Raw genomic sequence first — 21320 nt, 5'->3', positions numbered from 1 at the left:
GCGGCTTATTTACGGCCTGTTCTTCTCCAACACCGACGAAGAGGATTTCGGTGGTTTTAGTACGCAGGAGGAAGACGATGACACAATGATTAAAGACTGACTTTTCATATACCGGTAGGCTGGTTATTTTGATAACGTACAGGCGAGCACTTTGTATTACTTTGCACCGTTGTATTATTTGTACTCTGCACGAATGCTGTTCGCCATGTCAAAGATGTGAAAGTTTGATTGAATGATTGAAAGATTTATTGTTAATAAATGGGACGCTTTGCGTTCCCAAACAGTCATCTCTGTCCCGACAATCCCCTCCGTGGTAGCAGGAACCCCTATATACTACGCTAATTACACATCAAAACCCTGCGGCTTATAGTTGGGTGCGGCTTATATATGGAGCAATCTGTATTTTCCCCTAAATTTAGCTGGTGCGGCTTATAGTCAGGTGCGGCTTATAGTCCGGAAATTACGGTAATTCACAATTGACAATATTTACATATTAAATATACAGTAAATTATATATACTGATATATTATATTATATTTTTTACATAATATATACAATATATAACAATTAACATGTACAATATTACAGTATATATTGTGTGTATATGTATGTATATATATATATATATAAATAAATAAATGGGTTATACTTGTAAAGCGCTTTTCTACCTTCAAGGTACTCAAAGCGCTTTGACAGTATTTCCACATTCACCCATTCACACACACATTCACACACTGATGGAGGGAGCTGCCATGCAAGGCGCTAACCAGCACCCATCAGGAGCAAGGGTGAAGTGTCTTGCCCAAGGACACAACGGACGTGACTAGGATGGTAGAAGGTGGGGATTGAACCCCAGTAACCAGCAACCCTCCGATTGCTGGCACGGCCACTCTACCAACTTCGCCACGCCGTATATATACACATATATATAGAGAGAGAACATACAAATTGTTTATTTAATTAATCAAAATGATTGAAATTCAATGATTTGGTGCATTTGCAAACAGCTAAAATTATGCCCAAGGCAAACACTAACCGACTACCCAACAATATACCACGATTATTCTCAACGGAAGAGAAATATAACCTCAGAGAAACATCTCACTTTAAACATTTGCATGCAGTGTGCACATTCAACACTTAAAACCTTTAGCATATCACAATGTGGAATTAAAATATGGACTGTATTAAGCAAATAAGTCAAACGATGTACTATGTTCCATTTTAAGAGGCTATTCAAACTACATATGTTTGCAAAGTACAAGGAAGAAGAAACAACATACATGTATTGAACTTACTGAAAATTAGATATTAGTAATCATAACTATCTAGTAAGTGAAGTGTTGTAATCATTGATGTAAATTGTGTTACAAATTGAGAACAAAAAATAAACATATGTGTAGGTAACTGCTATGTTGTGGAAAAAAGGTGGGTTAAAATGAGTGTTGCTTCTTCCTACTCCTTTTCGGGCATGTTGTAAGGAAAACTTATTTGATGTATCATATTAAAACTGTACACATGTTTGTAATAAACTTCAAACCAACTAATAGTCAAATACTGTACACAAATTGGTGGTTTGAGTTTGATAGCGGCCACACAATTAATATTTCAGTAAGGTCAACCACATGCTTGTCATTTTAAACCACTTACCTAATTACGCCTAATTATCCTTCAGTAGTGTGAGTAATATTATTGTACCAATTATTATACATTCATACTGAAATAATATTAGACTTTCTCAGCTAAATTACTTCAGCAAGCACACTTTTGACTGTTAAATACTATTTACACCACTGGTGTCAAACTCAAGGCCCGGAGGCCAGACATGGCCCGCCAAATGCTGGAAATAATCTGCATCAATAAAATACTTTCTGGCTACTATAAATGTATTCTTTCTTTTAATTTTGATATGAATTATGTAACAAAGCTAATATGCATTTATATTAATAAATATTTACTGTTACAAGCGTCCCTCACTAAAAACGAGTTTGACACCCCTGATTTAGGCTATACATTGGTCATTTAAATGCTGGAACTTCATTTAGTCCGAAAAAAAGTCTATAAGAAGCAGTATTTAATATGTACCCTCATGATAGTCAAATTATTTTGCCCGCAAAAATGTAATAAATTGGGATTTGGAGTCAAACTAACACATGATCTAATTTCTAATTATGATTTTTTTTTTTGACTGAATACCCTCGGTAACAGAAGCACGCTTTACCCAAAGAATGACCTGTGCCGTCGTTGGCATGACAGCCGACACTTCTCCCTGCTCGGCCCCGTCCCTGAACCCAGGGCCGTGCAGCCAACTCACTCTGGCTGTCATTCATCAACTCGCGGGAGAAACAATCCCATGAATTAATTGACAGTTCTTTTGATTTGTCTTTATTACGTGCGTGAATGTACTCTTGAGTGAGTAAGCATGTCATATTTTTTTACTTGAAGGATTTTTTTATTACTATTATTATTAATTTATATATATTTTTTAAGGTCCTCCATCAATTGTCCTGCTGGGACCACTCACGGAGGACAAAGACAATTTGGAAGTGTCTATACACAATGAGAAGTTCAATAGCAATTTTGATAACAAAAAAAAGTATTTTTTTCTTGAACCAAGGCACCTGGGTCTGAACTTGGTTGTGTATAATGTGCACGTGAAATAGTCATCCCACAGAACCGCAATCTCAATTCTATGATAGAAAATCTATTCACCTTTTTTTTCAGTCGAGTAGCCTTAATTTTAATGTAATTAAATGATGTAGAACTAATGGGAATGTATGTTCACACTTGAAATACAAATCTTATCAACTTAAATGAAGACAAATATTTGCCTTAGTCAAAGATGTGTGTTTTTTTTTTTAACATTTAAGCTCCGGACACCTTCTCTTTGTGAGGGTTGCTATGTGCTTGTCAGCTGGAAGTCATGAATCCGTTGTTGCTGTTGTTTGTGGTGCAGATTGAATCTGGCCAAAGTGCTGCCTGATTTAAATTAAATGCTGCATGAACAATCCCAAATTGTTCAATTTATATTTCTGTTGAGGGCTGCACGTTTTTGAGAAAAATCTTAATTGCCATTTTTCTCTCCAACTTGCAATTCCATTTGCAATTTTTATATTTTATACATATAAATGCATAAAACTGCAAGATTAACGAGTGAAGTGTCAGTCAACATATTATTGTCTTAAGGTGCCACATATTAGAACAATATTCTTTAATTTTCTTTACAAATATTTGGCTTTATGCAGACAGACTCAGAGCTTTTGTCTACATCATGCTCTTAAACTGAAGATATAATCGATAAAAACTATACAAAGTTGCTAATGTTATGTAATCGTGACATTAGCACGATTAATCAACATCAAGGCGTTAATTAGTGTGGTATGCTAATAGCAAGAGGTGGAGGTTTTGGAGTTTTTCCCTCCCTTGTCACTGACATTTGAGTGACAGACATTTTCGCCAATCAGAATCGTTGAGCGTTGCGTCCTTTGCTTCGTGGCCAATCAAAAGTGTAAAACTAGGTCGAAGTTTCTTTTTTAATTTTGTATTGCCATCACTCTGGTTCGTTTGTCTGTGTTGATGGGCTCATTTTGCCTGTCCGGGTTGAATCTGAAATATTCCCACAGTGGGACATTTGGCTTTGTAATCATATTTGTTTCCTCCTAATTTTTGTTACTGTGAAAACTACTTACTAGCAAGTCGGCAATAGGGAGGCGGGCATCCTGCTTGTGTAAGCTCGAAGTTCAGTTCTCTGCCCACCAAGACAAAGATTGTGAATGACTCTCTAGATTAGGCTTACTACATTCAGTTAATTGTACTGTTAAATAAACGCAATCAGGTGCTGAGAGCGATTCACAGAGTGAGACCTCTTTCTCCTGGTTTGAAGCGTCAGATGGAGAAACAATCAGTATTTCAACTTCATTTTAATTAATCCTTGAAATAATTGATTTATTGACTATTATTAGTCCGGGCCAAGTCACTATCAAAACGTTTTTCCAGGTGCAAGTATAGTGTTTGTAATTAGCGTGCACAAATATGCTGTTTCCTTAAACACTTTTGATTGGCCAGGAGGCAAAGGATGCGAGGCTCAACAATTCTGAATGATAAACATCACTCAAATGCCGATAATAGCGGAGATAAAAAAAACGTATTTATTTATGGAACTAATTAAGTGTCAATGTCGATCGATGTGGATTCATCGTGCAGCCCTATTTCTGACATTTGGTTTAGAAATGTGTGCAGTGGGACGACCACAATGTGTTGTTGTTTGTGATGGTGAGGAAGACTTTGAGAATGTGATGCATAAGGCGGTGGCATGTTAATGACATGTTTACCACCACAGATTCCCCTTCACATGTTTTGTCTTTGCAGGTCTATCGTTATATTTCGAAGATGGCCATGACGACGTAGATGATTGTGAGTACAAAGCTTGAAAAAGACTACAAAATAGCTATCTGTCTGTCTACAGGTAAAGCTAACAAAATTGAATATTGTGAAATTTCAATCCTTTCAGCAATTCAACTTCAAATGTGAAACTAATATGTGCTACAATCTCATTAGATGCAAAGTGAGATACGCCAAACCTTTGTTATAATTTTGATGATTATGGCTTACAGTTTTTGAAAACCCCAAATTTTACGAGATTTTCAATTCGAGGTTTTCATAAGCTGTAAGCCATATTCATCAATATCATATTAAAAGACAGGATTTCCCCTTAATGTAGTTGATTGTCACGGCCCGCCACAGCAAAATATTAGCCTTAACCTTAAAAATTAGTTGTTGTTTTTTTACGTGAAAACAAATTGTTGTATAATGTATTGACACAAAGTTCGACACTCTTTTTAATGTTTATTACCAATTTTATGCTGACAACTGGCCCAATTCCAACAAATATTGCCTGCCGTGCACAATAACACAAGGAAGGCTCACAGCAGCGCAAAGCAAATATGACGTCTCTGCAGAGACCCCGCGGAGTGAGAGAAGCAGTAAAGTCTCAAATAACACCATAAATAGATGCTGGATATGTTTCTAGTCATTTTTAATGAAGAAAGCGTGACTAAAAGGATTGGAGAAATTTCGAGGGGGAAAAAAATCTCAACAAAGTACACTGTACAATGAGCATTAACAATTGAAAAATAGAGCAAAACGATATGTAAGAAAAAAATATATATATATATATATAAAATATATGTTAATACAAATTAAAGGCAACAGATTTGTTTTAAATATATGTATAACATTTTTTGCCTTTTTTAAAGAAAATAAATACTTCATAGCTAATTAAATGATGTAAATTTTGCCACACCCAGTGTGTGTGTGACAATCATTGGCACTTTAATATTGACCACCCCCCTAGCCACGCCCCCACCACCACAGGGAAACTGTGAAAAATACTTAAAATATCTTGTTATGAACCTTAGTTTCACCTTGTAAATCTAATTGCTGTCATAAAATAACCTTGCACAATATTCAAATTGTTTGAGTCACCTGTATCTACCACTGTTTGTCTGCCTGTCGGTCTGTCTCTGTTTGTCTGTCTATCTTAATGAAGGGCGCATTATTGAAATTATATTTCATCAAATTGACTTCTGCCTCTTGGGCATTCCAAAAAATCAGGCAGGGGAACTCCTTGGTAAGATTATGCAAGGCAGTGGTTATCCCTAACATCTGGTCGAAGGAACAATTGCATGGATTACACAACATGTACGTAGCGCGTCCGTCCTCATGCTTGCCCATGAGCATGACACAGCGCTCAAACTAGTTAAACAATCCCGTCTTGAGGTGTCAGTGTTTCAACAACAACGCCAAGAAGTAAGTGCTTAGTAAAGTTTAAGAATTGTTGATGGAAGCGCAGCATACGCAGATATTAACAGGAAATTAACAAGTATAATAATAGGAATCTAGAGAGAGGATAAAATAACAACTGTTGGTGTCTCAGCATTGTCACAGTCAGTGCACAACACTTAAGGGGAGGACGAATTGATCCATAAATTAATGAAGTCTATATCAGTATATTTTCTAAAGTGATTAGGTCGATACTCTTATTTTCTCAAAATAATTTTTGTTGTTTTTGTTCATATTTACAACCTCCAGGGTTAATTCCTAGAGACAAGAGGACTTTGAAAGTAAAAACCAAATAATTTAAATGAGTAATATAAGTTTTGTTTAGTTATTGTGTACTATTGAGTTTGTTTTGCTTAAACAATCATATGTAATAAAAGAGAACTTGATTCAATATTGTGTTAATATGTCAATAGCACTTACCATAAATAAATTGAATCATTTACAGTTAAGATATGATCGGTATTGGTATCAGCCGATCTCACTCATGGATGATCAGAATTGGAATCGGCAACGTATAACCCTGATCTGTAATAATAATGAACTAATAGTTTTTTTGTTTCCTAATAGTGTAACAAATATTACATTATCATACATTACACACTTTGTTGAAATAAAAGTAAGTATCTGATTGACCTATGAGGTCAAAGCAATTTAACCATAAAATTTTACATTGTAAAAATGACAATAGATTTTACGGTAAAAAAATGGCTGCTCAGTCAACAAAATTTTACCATAAAAAACAGTGGTACTGTTTTTCTATTCACAGTAATATATGGAAAACACAAAAACAATCACTATAGATTTTACTGCAAAAAAAATTGCTGCTCTGTAGCCAGAATGTTTTACAGTTTTTTGAAAATATAAACTGCTCAACAAAATAAAGGGAACACTTAAACAACACAACGTAACACCAAGTCAATCACACATCTGTGAAATCAAACTGTCCACTTAGGAAGCAAAAACTGATTGACAATCAATTTCACATGCTGTTGTGAAAATGGAATAGACAGCCTGTAGTGTGTTTTTCCACTTTAACTTTGAGCTCCACGGGTTCATACATTTGATTTCCATTGATCATTTTTGTGTGATTTTATTGTCAGCACATTCAACTATGTAGTATTTAATAAGAATATTTCATTCATTCACATGTAGGATGTTATTTTAGTGTTCCCTTTACTTTTTTGAGCAGTTTCTATAATGATCTAATGCATAATGCAATTGTGTAATAATATCAGGAGCCGAATCCTTGTATATTTATTTTTTACTCACTGTTACATGCAGCCCTGTGAGTACAGTCATAATTACGATGTAGCCCTCAGTGAAAACAAGTTTGACACCCCTGTGTTAGACCAACCACAATTTGTGTCAACAAACACTATTGTTATGAAATACAGTTAAATCCAACTGGAATTTGACTGGTGGCTCTTGATTCGCCCATTCTCAGGCTGGCTCAGAGTTACAGTATCGACCTGAGACAGTTACCACAAATGGAAGTAAATTAGCAGGCTGTTATGTGCTGCATATTTAATGTCATGTTGTATGGCCATAAAAGTCAACTTTGATCTCTATCCTGCAGTTGGATTTGACGATTATGGTTCTGAGTGCGACGGCATCCGCATCACAGCCTTCCTTGACGCGGGACAGGACAACTTAACGCCGCTCGGGAGGCTAGAGAAATACGCCTTCAGTGAGAATGTGTTCAACAGGTAAGAGATCTAAAACAAAAACTCACTCCAGACATACTTTATGTAATTATGAAGTCATTGTTTGCATTGAGTGCGAGAATGACTGCAAAAAAATGTAATCCGAATCAGTGGACCGCACTTTTTTGAAATTTTGTCTATGATTCACAATCCTTTTGTGAGACAAGAACACATTTTTCTTTTTTTATGCATTCTAACTCATAAATAAACACTAGCAAGAGTCAGCCAACAATGGAGGTAATGGGATTTTCTCTTTTCCGCCTATAAAGCACTCTAAAAAAACCTCCAACGTTTTATGTACAGTACATGCTGGAAGTAAATATGTAATGTAGTAACATTAATAATAACATGTCACATTTACATATTTCTGGTCATTTTAAACATACGGCGGCACATTTCACAGACTTATCACAATGTTTACCATTTCCTTCAACAACTACTACTACTACTACTAATCATGAGAGCCAACAGAGACTACTTTGGGACAAATGATGATCCAGAACCTTATATTTTTGAGCCGGATATAAGGAGAATGATCGACAAGTTTTAGAAGCTGAGTGATAAATAGATCCAGCAAGTAGCAGTCATGCTAAGTACTAAACCTGAAATACAAACTACAAACATAATAAAACAATTACTTACTGTATAATGTCTGCTCTCACTTTGATGCAGACTGATGGGATGTTTATAAAAAAAAAAAAGTATGTGCAAACAAGTGTGTTTCTTGCGTTCTCCGGGTCCAAGTGTAATGTTAGTTGACCGACTTTTCAGTTTGTGACCACAACCTTCTACGATACAGGTGAGATGATTTATAATGAATTAAGTCGTTGTCATGGACCCATTAGCTGTGGAAGCTAGCTCTCTAATCAGCTAAACAAACTCAAAAAGTCCACGGTGACGTCTTGGTGAGTTTACTGAGAAATTTGTAAGACTGAAACAATAGAAAAAGAATGCCGTTGTAAGTTAATACTACTAACGTAGATGCTCGTAAATGTGTTAGCATACTAGCTCATGTATTAACAGTTTAAGTTATACTGTAAAACTTACAAACGTTGCTTAGAGCGGTGTTTTTCAACCTTTTTTGAGCCAAGGCACATTTTTTGCGTTAAAAAAATCCGGAGGCACACCACCAGCAGAAATCATAAACTCAGTTGACAGTTAAAAGTCATTGTCGCAATTGTTGGATATGACTTTAAACCGTAACCAAGCATGCATCAGTATAGCTCTTGTCTCAAAGTAGGTGTACTGTCACGACCTGTCACATCATGCCATGACAAAAAAAAACCTCCAAATAATTATTTGGAGTTTTTTTTTTTTGCTGTTTTCCTGTGTGTATTGTTTTAGTTCTTGTCTTGCGCTCCTATTTTGGTGCCTTTTTTTTTTTTTTTGGTATTTTCCTGTAGCAGTTTCATGTCTTCCTTTGAGTGATAAATCCCGCATCTACTTTGTTTTAGCAATCAAGAATATTTCAGTTGTTTTCATCCTTCTTTATGGGGACATTGTTGATTGTCATGTCATCTTCGGATGTACATTGTGGACACCGTCTTTGCTCCACAGTAAGTTTTTGCTGTTGTCCAGCATTCTGTTTTTGTTTACTTTCTAGCCAGTTCAGTTTTAGTTTCGTTCTGCATAGCCTTCCCTATAAGCTTCAATGCCTTTTCTTAAGGGCACTCACCTTTTGTTTATTTTTGGTTTAAGCATAAGACACCTTTTTACCTGCATTTACAAAGCAATTAGCTACCGGCTGCCACCTACTGATATGGAAGAGTATTACACGGTTACTCTGCCGAGCTCTAGACAGCACCGACACTCAACAACAACAACACATAATTTGGAGACTATAATTACTGGTTTGCAAAAAATGTTTTTAACCCAAATATGTGAAATTAGATAATCTCCCACGGCACACCAGACTGTATCTCACGGCACACTTGTGTGCCGCGGCACAGTAGTTGAAAAACACTGGCTTAGAGTAAAGAATGAAGATTAGGAACGAATAGGAACGCTACGGATGGCTAAAAGACGGAACGGAAATTCTACTTCCGGTTGAAAGCAGTTAATGGAAGGACACTGCATCACCTGCAGATAGAAACTCGTCCAAAAGATGACGCCATAGCACAAGCAATAAAACACCCTCTCAGTGTTTTTGCTGGGTTTTTTGTTGTAGAATTATTTTCATTATGGCCGCCGGCTAAGAAAAATCCATAAATTAGCCACTCCGCTTTATAAGCCGCAGGATTCAAAGAGTAGGAAAAAAGTAGCGGTTTATAGCCCCGAATTTATAGTAATCATGAATTTATTAAGATTACATGTAATAAAAAGATTCATGTTATAGTTAAACAAACTAACTTGTAGCCGATACTATGAATGTAATCTTACATCCATGACTTTAATAAGTGACTCACTAGTTCAACCAAATATTTGTTTAACTAAATAGTTTTTACAATTACATTATTTATCAAATATAGCCATCATAGCTCATGTATTCATGAAATGCATTATAGTGATGGAGTGAAGAGCTATTCTCAAACCAGACAAAACATTAAACTAATGAAATAAACTGTGGATGTTGTACATTTGAGAATGGTTTGTATTGATATGGTGAATGTTTTTTCAACAAAAACAACGTGCTATTAACATACATTTTGGATGTCATACATTCTTGGAATGGCTAATATTGATATGGTGAAGATGCTTTTTCCACAAAAAATAATCTATTGATACTGTGGTATAGTCATGAATAAGAGGTGGGGTTTTCAGTTCATAACATCTAATAGATAGAAACTCCTAGTAAGTTTTCTTGCATTTTTACAAAATTTCTATTGATGAAATGTCTTCCAAAGCATCTTAAAAATGGTAAAACCTGTTAAACTTCAAGGGGAGATGCCTCCTGAACCTCCAAACAGGCTGACTGAACCCTGGCTGATAATATTCAATTCCTCTAATGTTTTGAACCTCACTGCGATCCCTGATATTGGGATGGTGAGTAATAGGTACATTTCCCTAAAGCAGTCAGGGTACAGATTGCAAATAGGTGCCATATCTAGCAGGAAATACTAAAATAGTGTGTAGTCCTCGTGTGAACTTGTCAACTCACTCGAGTCAAATTATACCACAGTTGTTACTTCATTTTTTATACGGTGAGGGTGAGGTGGCTAATAAATGTTTTAGTTCACAGAAAGGGATGGGCATTGTAGATGGTTAATATGCTCTTGAAGCATTTAGTTTGCTGCCAAGAACATAAACAGAACGTTTTGTGGAAAATCTCAATTGTAAATATTGAAATAGCATATTTGCAGTCTGAAACTAAAGTGAAATAGAGTTAGGTTCTTTAAAATATTGAAGTTAGCGGATCATCATCTCTGTTGCCCTGCTTTCCCATATTCCTCAGTCAGTAGCTTGGACTTAATTTATTTTGTTAGTTATTGTGCACTTAAATGTTTCCCACAGCACTACAATCTATCTATGGTGGTCAGTTGTAAGGCTGAAACGACGCGTCGACGTAGTCGACGTCATCGGTTACGTAAATACGTCGACGCCGTTTTTGTGCGTCGACGCGTCGCATATTTACGTCACACTACCGTCATGGCGGAGCGCAAAGCAGACTGTGCGAGCGAGGGGGGAAAAATCACGCCAAAAGTGGTCAAAAGTGTGGGAGTATTTCAATACACAGCCTAATAATGTTGTTGTATGCACACTGTGTCGAGCGGAAATGGCCTATCATAGCAGCACAACGGCTATGAACGAACATTTGAAAAGAAAACCATCAACTAGTCAATCGTCCGCGCGAGTATACGTTGTCATCATTACACAAAAACATGAATGTGTCATTTGTATCTGCTAGGGGTGTAACGGTACGTGTTTTGTATTGAACCGTTTCGGTACGGGGCTTTCGGTTCGGTACGGGGGTGTACCGAACGAGTTTCTAAGCTAAAGCTAACTTTAGCTGCTAAAGTGTTAACAAGCTGCTTCGCTCCTTCTGCGGCTGCCTCTGTCTCAGCACGCAGCATTGTCCCACCCACACAACCATCTGATTGGTACACACAAAGAGTTATACAAAGCGTTATCAGCCAATCAGCAGTGCGTATTCAAAACGTTACCAGCCAATCAGCAGTGTGTATTCAGAGCGCATGTAGTCAGCGCTTCAGCGTGGAGCAGATAGGTGTTTAGCAGGTGAGCATCAGGCAGCGGACTCTCCCCAAATGATAATAAACACCTCCCAGTCAACTACTAGTAACATCACTATGAGCTAGGGATGGGCGATACCACACTTTTAGGATTCGATACGATACCGATACTTTATCTTGCCTTTTCATCGATACCGATACCGATACCATTAATTTCTTATTGGCAATTTTTGTCAGTCAAAAATATTATTACTATTGTTATTATTTAAGACAAATCACAAGACAATATATAATAAAAGTAAAATTAAAATAAATAACATAAATATGAAAAATAAATTAAATATTATATATAATAATAATTATATATTAGGGCTTTCCAATTAACTGTCAAATCCGAATAGCAAGAAGCTGCAGTTATTTTTTAAAGTTTGTGATATAATTAGCAATTAATGAAATATGAAATAGGCTAATGTTTTCGAAATGTAAGAAATCATGTTACAGATTAAAACCAAAATCACAATCAATCATATATTCAAGCTTTTCTTGGGAAAAAATAAAACTGTAATGCAAAGATGAAGAATCTCCAAATTGTATCTCTTTCTTATCTTGTTTTAAATACTCAAGCAATTTTCAACTAACAGTAAATTCCCCTGTGTGGAAATTATTTGAATTTAGGATAATCATTTAAACAAAAATATTCAGTAAACATTACTAAAAAAACAAAAAAACAATGCCTGTTTTAAGTCAACAATTGGACAACACTGGATATGCCTGGCTGCATCGTTGTCGGCTGGCTGTGTGTGTGTTGCACGTTGACGACGCTCATTCGCTGTCTCCTGTCACGTGACTGGGCCAGCTCTATACTCTGCCAGGTACAGGGGTGTCCCAGCACATAGTAAGTTAAGTAAGTCATCAAAAACATCTGAAAGTGATGCTTGCACCCCCCACACGCCGTTTTTTGGTTTATATCGATACTTTTTTCAGAAAAGTGATGCCAAATGAGTAGCGTGTGAGTATCGATATATCGATACCACAGGATCGATACGCACATCCCTACTATGAGCCCGTTGACCTTCTAGGAATATAAACTGGAGCACCGCTCACTCGCAGTCCTGGCTTGAGGTGAAGGCTACCGGTAATTAGCTCTCAGTTCCAGCCACATCAACCCCTTCTGAGCGCCTATTTTCAGCTGCTGGGAATATTGTAAACAAGAAAAGAACCAGAGCATGTAGACATGCTAACCTTTCTTCATTACAACTGTTAGTCACTCACTGGAATGAGTAGAATTGGTTATTGTATACTGTGTTGGACTGGATGTTTATTTTGCACATTTTAAAAGCAATACTTAATGTTTACAGTGCTCCAGAATATTTAGATTGGCACTTTTTTGTATTGGATGTTTATCTTTATTTTTGCACATTTTAAAGCAAAATAAGCAATACTTTTACTTTTGAAATGCTTATACTATTGCAGAATATTACGATTTGCACTGGATGTTTACTTTTATATTTGCACATTAAAAAGCAAATAAGCTACTTTTAATTTTGTTAAATGTTAAAAGTTTTAAATGTTTACATTGTTACAGAATATTTTGTCATGTTGTTGTCAATGTTGACTGAGTGGCCATACTTCTTTTTTTTTTTAAATAAAAGCCATGCCTTTTGAAAAAACTGGCCTACATTTATTTTTTCATCTTCATTTTGAATAAAAAAATAATCGGCAAAAGGAAAAATAATCTATAGATGAATCGAAAAAATAATCTATAGATTAACCGATTAATCGAAAAAAATAATCTATAGATTAATCGATAGAAAAATAATCGTTAGCTGCAGCCTTAGTCAGTTGGGGGGGCAAAATAAGGTTATCAAATTTGCATAATTTGCAATGACACACATGCTTGGAATTAGATAAACCTTCGTTCTCAACAAGGGCAATACAACATTTTTTGCATCTTTTTTGCGACTTGTTGGTAACCCACTGCTTTCTCAGAAGAGCAATACATGCTTTTCCTGTTAGAGTACCGGTATCCATAATTCAATAAGACCAGAAAAAGTCACCAAATGTGTTGCAAGTTGCCTTTTGAAGAAAGACAATTAAGAGAGGTCTGAATACTCGTATATATAGTGACTAAGTCGTTAAGTTGTCAATACTGATCCCTCATGTTACATATTCTTATTCTCTGGCTGACCATAGTCCTCATGTAACAACAGTTTCATGGATTTCCTGCTAAAAATAGACGTACGTTCAAATCCAGAAAAACTACATACGCAAGTAAAAATTCAAGATGTATCAAAGTGTTTGCGCGCACAAATCCAAGCACATTTCTTTGTTACATCGTAATCAACGTTGAATTGATCCCAGGAGTTGACATGGCACGCCAAGACCACGCCTAGGTTACGCCCTCCTTTAAATACGCAAATCATATTGAAAGTAGCCATGTAGCCATGTGCTGCACGTTGTGACCAATCACAAGTCAGTAGGTGGGGCTCGTTTCTCGTGTTTGGAGCGACCACCAGCGGGTTGAAATTGCTGTGTGCTGCGGGAACAGCAGGCTGGAATAAAGAAGAAATGCTTGTATTGGAGTTGGTGTGAAGGAGGCGGGACACAGCAACCAGCGCAGACGGAATGAGCTGAGAGACTTTCACGTCAACACATTAAGGATTGCATATCGGTATGGCGTTATGGTCTCAAATACATATCTCTTTCTAAAATATACTGGTATGATTAGTAATATCGGAATACCATCCAGCCCTACTGCCACAAATACATTACATGTTAATGGTTAGGAAACACCGGGTACAACCTGGAGTTTCCTTTCCTCATGCTTAAACAAGGTTTTTAATGTATTTTGTGAAGAGAGTTGTATATGAATATGACTATAGTTTCCTCTTGAAATTAAGACTATTAAAGTTCTGGGTTTTTTTCAACTGGATGACTGTCTGCATTCTTGTGTGAGTGTTGATCAAATCTCTGCCAGAGCCTTCTACGCTGCGGTAACTGAAGACATCAAATACGTACTAAGTGTATTCCGGTCAGAGCAGAAGTTCGCTGCTGTGACAATGGTGTGTGTTTATTATGTTTCCTGCTGGTTAAAAAAACAAAGAACACAAAGAATGCATCGCTTTTGTCCTCACATGAACCTTTTTTGTTGTTGTAATCAGGCTTTCTCAGTGCTCGTGTTTGGGAAGGCAGGCAAGCTGATTGACACTCTTGTTGCTTTTCAGGCAGATTGTTGCTCGCGGGCTACTCGATGTGCTCCGCGAGTTCAGCGATAACGAAAATGACTTCATCAGTGTCATGGAGACAGTGGCCAGAATGTCAGAAGACGGAGGTAGATAACATTCCCCTCTCTTGTACGAGTTGTTCATTTTACATATCTTTACCTGACCCGTAACCTTATGACTTCAGAGCCAACCGTGCGAGCCGAGCTGATGGAGCAGGTGCCCAACATTGCCATGTTTCTACACGAAAGTCGGCCCAACTTCCCCGCTGCTTTCTCCAGATACTTAGTACCCATCGTAGTCCGGTATCTAACCGATCCGAACAACCAGGTAGCATTCCAAGCCTGTTTTCTTCAGGGACGTTGGGAATAGCTTTCGAACCACCCACTGCGTATTTTCCAGGTGCGAAAGACCAGCCAAGCAGCGCTGCTGGTGCTCCTGGAGCAAGGCCTCATCTCCAAGGCTGACATGGAGTCCAAAGTTTGCCCGGTTCTGCTGGACCTCACAGAACCCAGCAGCGACGATGATTACAAGATCGAAGCTGTTGCTGTAAGTTGGCTTTCATTAGTATAGTGGACCCCTGGAACTCAATGGAACACAATCCTTTCTGGGATTAGTATCACAATGTTTTATGTTGCTTTGAATATGCCAGTGTTAAAGCACTGGACTAAAAACAAAGAAACTAGGAATTATCTTAACATTTTATTGATAAACTGAATAAACAACACAGCAAATTAAATTAAAGGGGAAAAAAAGCACAGTCATATAACAATATACCAATAAATGATAAACAACCAAAAGGCACAGAAGTCGAGCAATGTACTGATATGATCTAGTTTAAGAAAGTGTTCGGGTTAGAAAGTGTTTACAAAATACACAAAAGAAGAATCCTGATAAGGTTTTTGAACCTTATTGAAAATTGGATAATCTTTTTCATCTCATTGTGTGATTCACAATTTACCTAAATGTTTATTCACAAAAACTTTAATGTTAATTATTAATGGATTAAATCGTGTTATAAATTGAAAAAAGGAAGTAAACGTGTAATGGAAAAGGGGTGTAGCATTTTGTTCTTCCTACTCGTTTTTGAACATACTATGATAAGAAACTGGAAATATGTGGTGTATGATATTGTAATTGTCTCAAAATAAACTTGAATGGGAACTGTACTTTTTGGGGGGGTAATTTTGCCTAGTGTTTACAATCATGAGAGACAAGAAAACAGAATTATTTTTTATGCATTCTAAAGCCTAAATAAACTTAAATAAAAGTTTCCTTACAATGGAGTTAATGGGAGGTCTTCTATTCCGCCCATAAAACCCAATAAATAACCATCCAAAAACCGCCAACAATACTCCATTTACATTTTCAAGTATTAGTGATATTATTATTAAAAGCGCTAACGCAGACGAACTATTGATAGCGGCGTTGTCGTCACAGAGAGCTAATGAGCTTGTGCTTCTATTTTGACATTGCCTGGTGAGCTGCTTTCTTGCCCTAGAGTACGTTGAAGTTTATTTTAGATCATAAATAATGTCTTTCACCTTGATAGTAGAAGGACGAGTACATAATCCGATAAATTGGTCAACTTTGGCTTCCAATTTAGACCAGGAAATGGCGAGGATGATACAAAAAGACGCTTTGTTTCACCCCACTTTTTTCTTTGTGAGGATTATGAGTCATTATTTATCTAAGCAAGAGTATATCTACATCCTAACAGTCGGCATCCCAGTGAGAGCAGAAATTGTGCAGTAAGTGATGTTTTCTTATGTTTGTTGACTCATGAAGTCGGCAACGAGTAATAATCAGTGATGTTGTCGAAGGAAAAAGCAAACGTGATGCGTTTATGAAATTAATATGCCGCCGCATACTTAAAATGAACAAAATACGTAAATATTAAGTGTTACTAAAAATATCCCCGCTACTACATTACATGCATCATTGCAGTGTGTATGTAAAACGTTAGGTGTTTGTATGTTTTTTTTAAAAAGCGCTTAATCAGAAGAATAGAGCGACACACACATGCTCCATTGTAAGCAGATTTTTGATCGCATTTATTTACTAGTTAGAATGCATACAAAAATAAAAACATGTGCTCTTGTCTTACATAAGGATTTTGAATGATAGGCACAATTCCAAATAAAAGTGCAGATCCCCTTTAAACCGTAACCATAAATGTTTTGATTTTCAAGTAAACTAAAGCACACACTAGGATTTATCAGTTATTATTTCAACACTTGAGGTCAAACTATAGCATTATAAGCTGTTAAGTTATCGTCAAACAATAAGAATGTTTAGCACGGCATTGGTGGTCGCTTCCACAACTAGCTAGCATTAGCAATAGTAGCACGGTGTTTTTCACACAGATTTTCTACGACAAGTAGTCCTCATCTGAAAATGTAGAAGTCATTTGGGAACTTTTCGGTGCTGCATGTTAGGGGTAGTTCCCGTAGTCAGGCACAGAGATGGCCCGAAAAGGTTGGTGCTCTGCCGGCTAGAATACTGGCTGGATTCCGTCCACAAGTACGCTGACGCGTAAATCCTAGGGCCCTTGATAACTCCCAAGTTGACTTTTATTTTTGCTGCCTTCAACTGCACGTTTAGCTCCCAAGTTCGGTCATTTTGTTCATATCTATGATTCTGTTACTTCCGAGTACGTTGTAAACGGAAATGGGCCGGTATAAAGTTGACTCTGATTGGCTGTTGTCACATTGACATTTCCATGATATATCCGCCATGTTTGATGTTTACAGCTGATCACAGTGATCGAACTGAAACTCATCGCAATCATGATCATATAATTGCCCAGCCCAAATCCTATCTAATACCCTTTTGTGGCCAGAATTCTGCAAAAGAAAGCTCCAATAATCTAAGTTTAATGTTTTTCAAACGCCAAACCATTGAGTTGCAAAGGTCCACTGTGTTACACATTAAGAACTTCTGACATTTTTCCTCATTCCCCTCAATTTGGTAAATTTCCCATTGAGAAAACATCAGCCTGACCTGAGAAATACGTCTGAGGTTTATGTTTTTTGTCCTTGTGTTCAGATCTTGTGCAAAGTAGTGACCATGCTGAGCAAAGACACAGTAGAGCATCTCTTGCTGCCACGCTTCTGCGACCTTTGCAGCGACACCAGACTTTTTCAAGTGCGCAAGGTAACCGCCTTTGAACAGTTAATAGATGGTCTTGTTTTACAGATTATGCTGCAGGTATTTAGTAGGACTTAATGTCATAAATATGCAAGTCAGACCTCCTTCACTTCTGGGCATCAGCTGGGCGCAGAAAATCTCTTGTTTTCCCGCTGTGGAATGTTAATTCCTTGGAAATCTGGTGCCAGTCGGGGAAAGTATGTGTAGGCATCTTGTTCGAAATGCTACAAGCACAACATCACAGAAACAAATGCTGTTAATATTAGAACAATGTATTAAGAGTGCACACAATGCCATGAAACATTTCCCGATGGCAAATATGACTTTAAAATAAACTGATAAACCATCCATCCATCTTATTCCGCTTATCCGAAGTTGGGTCGCAGGGGCAGTAGCCTAAGCAGAGAAGCCCAGACTTCCCTCTCCTAGGCTACTTCTTCCAGCCCTTCCCGGGGGATCCCGAGGCGTTCCCAGGCCAGCTGGGAGACTAAGTCTCTCCACCGTGTCCTGGGTCTTCCACATGGTCTCCTACCGGTCGGAGGCGCCCTTAACACCTCCCCAGGGAGGCGTTCAGGGGGCATTCTGACCAGATGTAAACTGCTAAACTGCCATTTAAAAATATTTGAATCTATTTTCCCCCGTTGTACTCCAGGTCTGTGCTGCCAATTTCGGAGAGTTCTGTTCAATTGTGGGACAGGAGGCCACAGAGAAACTACTGGTGAGCATTCTTGAAACATCTTTTTACACTTTTTCCAACCTACCCAAAAGTTGGTCTTTTGATTTTTGAGCTCTCGTTTCATGATTTAGATTCCCAAGTTCTTCGACCTGTGCTCAGACACCCTTTGGGGCATCAGGAAAGCGTGCGCCGAGTGCTTCATGATGGTGTCCAACTCCACCTCTCCTGAGGTGCGACGTGCAAAGTTGTCCCCTCTCTTCATCAGCCTCATTAGCGACCAGTCCCGCTGGGTAAGACTAGCATTTTGCTTGAAAATCTACTGCTATTTTTTTGGCATGACCGCACTTCCTATGCTCATGATAAAGTACAATAATTGCCCTAATTTCAAAGGAAACCGCACTTTTTAGGAATGTTGCCTATCATTCAAAATCCCCATGTAAGATGACAAGACGTTTGTCTTTTTTTTTTTTTTTTGCATTCTAATTTGTGATATACGGCAAGTACGAGGTGGCTTACGATGAAGCTAATTGGAAACTTCTATGGCGCCCATAAAGCCCTCTAAAAAAACTTCCAAAAACTGGCAACAATACTTGATTCACATGTTGTGACCTGACCTGTTATTAAAAGAGCTACCGAAGTGGAACGATTCTATTTCCTGGACTATAGAGCGCACCAGCATATAAGTCGCACCCACTAAATTTTAGGGAAAAAAGTTATAAAGACTATAAGCCGCAGATATATACGTTGTGAAATTAGTCATTTACACAAATATTTTATAAATGTTGTGTTTATAAATTACTTACTTTAATTGTTTCCAAACTGTGTCTGTAACACGACAATAAAACGGCTGATCAAACAAAACAGAAGTCATTGTTATTAGGGGTGTGGGAAAAAATCAATTCGAATTCGAATCACAATTATCACGTTGTGCGGTTATGAATCGATTCTCATTTTTAAAAAAAATCTTTTTTTTTAAATTTTATTTATTTATTTTTTAATTATTTTAAAAAAATCAAAAATTTAATTAATCAATCCAACAAAACAATACACAGCAATACCATAACAATGCAATCCAATTCCAAAACCAAACCCGACCCAGCAACACTCACAACTGCAATAAACAGAGCAATTGAGAGGAGACACAAACACGACACAGAACAATCCAAAAGTAGTGAAACAAAAATGAATATTATCAACAACAGTATCAATATTAGTTACAATTTCAACATAGCAGTGATTAAAAATCCCTCATTGACATTATCATTAGACATTTATAAAAATAAAAAATAAAAGAACAATAGTGTCACAGTGGCTTACGCTTGCATCGCATCTCATAAGCTTGTCAACACACTTTGTCCAATATTTTCACAAAGATAAAATAAGTCATATTTTTGGTTCATTTAATAGTTAAAACACATTTACATTATTGCAATCAGTTGATAAAACATTGTCCTTTACAATTATAAAAGCTTTTTACAAAAATCTACTACTCTGCTTGCATGTCAGCAGACTGGGGTAGATCCTGCTGAAATCTATGTATTGAATGAATAGACAATCCTTTTGAATTGGGAAAATATCGTTTTTAAATCGAGAATTGCGTTGAATCGAAAAAAATCGATTTTGAATCGAATCGTGACCCCCAAGAATCGATATTGAATCGAATCGTGGGACACCCAAAGATTCGCAGCCCTAATTGTTATGTACCCACGAGCCGCGGAAGCCAGCTCTCCAATCCCCTAAACATACTCATAATCCACAATGACGCTGTGGTGAATTTTCCTGAGGAATTTGTGAAACTGAAACAATACAAAAAGAATGCCTTTGTACGTTACTAATACTAACACAGACACTCGCAAATGTGTTATCATATTAGCTAATCATTATATTACGATAGCACGTACAAATATGCATGAAAACACTTCTACAGACATCACTCGTAGGACGGTTTAGTAAATAACAATTGTTTTAGTTATACTATAAAACTTAAAAACGTTGCTTAGAGTGATGAATCCATACAGGCAGAAACGATATGGACGATTAGAAGACAGAACAGCGCGTCTACTTCTGTTTCAAAGCTTTAAACAGCAGGAAACACTTGTAGGCATTCACCCAGCAGGACCCGCAGTGAGCGAACTCATCCAAAAGATGGCGCCATAGCCCAAACAATAACCCCATTTAAGTATCTTTATTTATGTGTTTAATTAAAGCTATTTGCTTTTAGGCCGTCAGCGAGGAAAATTCCATATTTTAGCCGCAACGTTTCAAAAGCCGCAGGGTTCAAAGCTCAGGAAAAAAGTAGCGGTTTTTAGTCCGGAATTTACGGTACTCTTAGCGGCGCTGTGATTACAGAAAGCTAACTAGCTGAGTTGGTGAAAGTTAATTCTAGATTATGACTCACTGACATTCAAATTATACCTGGAGATCGCCTGAAGAGGTAAAAAAGAAACTCGTTAGCACCCACTTTTTTTTCTTTTTTTTTTAATCTTAGTGAGGATTATTGTTAATTCTTTATCTAAACGGGAAGCTATAAACATCCCATCAGTCGGCATCCCAGTGAGAGCAGGCTTTGTACACTAAGTGATGTTTTATTTTGTTGGTAGTT

General features: G+C 37.2%; 1 protein-coding gene across 2 annotated transcripts in view; it reads left to right on the top strand.

The window, feature by feature from the left end:
* ppp4r1l (protein phosphatase 4, regulatory subunit 1-like) overlaps positions 1-21320 on the top strand; it is a 44865-nt gene that overhangs the window by 2636 nt on the left and 20909 nt on the right. For both annotated transcript variants that reach the window (XM_062037973.1, XM_062037972.1), the window contains exons 2-9: positions 4369-4413; positions 7418-7547; positions 14896-15002; positions 15080-15222; positions 15295-15441; positions 17941-18048; positions 18695-18760; positions 18850-19008. In XM_062037973.1, coding sequence (XP_061893957.1) covers positions 4369-4413; positions 7418-7547; positions 14896-15002; positions 15080-15222; positions 15295-15441; positions 17941-18048; positions 18695-18760; positions 18850-19008 — 905 coding nt within the window. The remainder of the gene's footprint in view (positions 1-4368; positions 4414-7417; positions 7548-14895; positions 15003-15079; positions 15223-15294; positions 15442-17940; positions 18049-18694; positions 18761-18849; positions 19009-21320) is intronic.

The sequence above is a fragment of the Entelurus aequoreus genome, linkage group LG26, assembly GCF_033978785.1.
Source record: "Entelurus aequoreus isolate RoL-2023_Sb linkage group LG26, RoL_Eaeq_v1.1, whole genome shotgun sequence".
NCBI classification, from domain to species: Eukaryota; Metazoa; Chordata; class Actinopteri; order Syngnathiformes; family Syngnathidae; genus Entelurus; species Entelurus aequoreus.
This window is presented reverse-complemented; position numbering and strand designations above follow the sequence as displayed.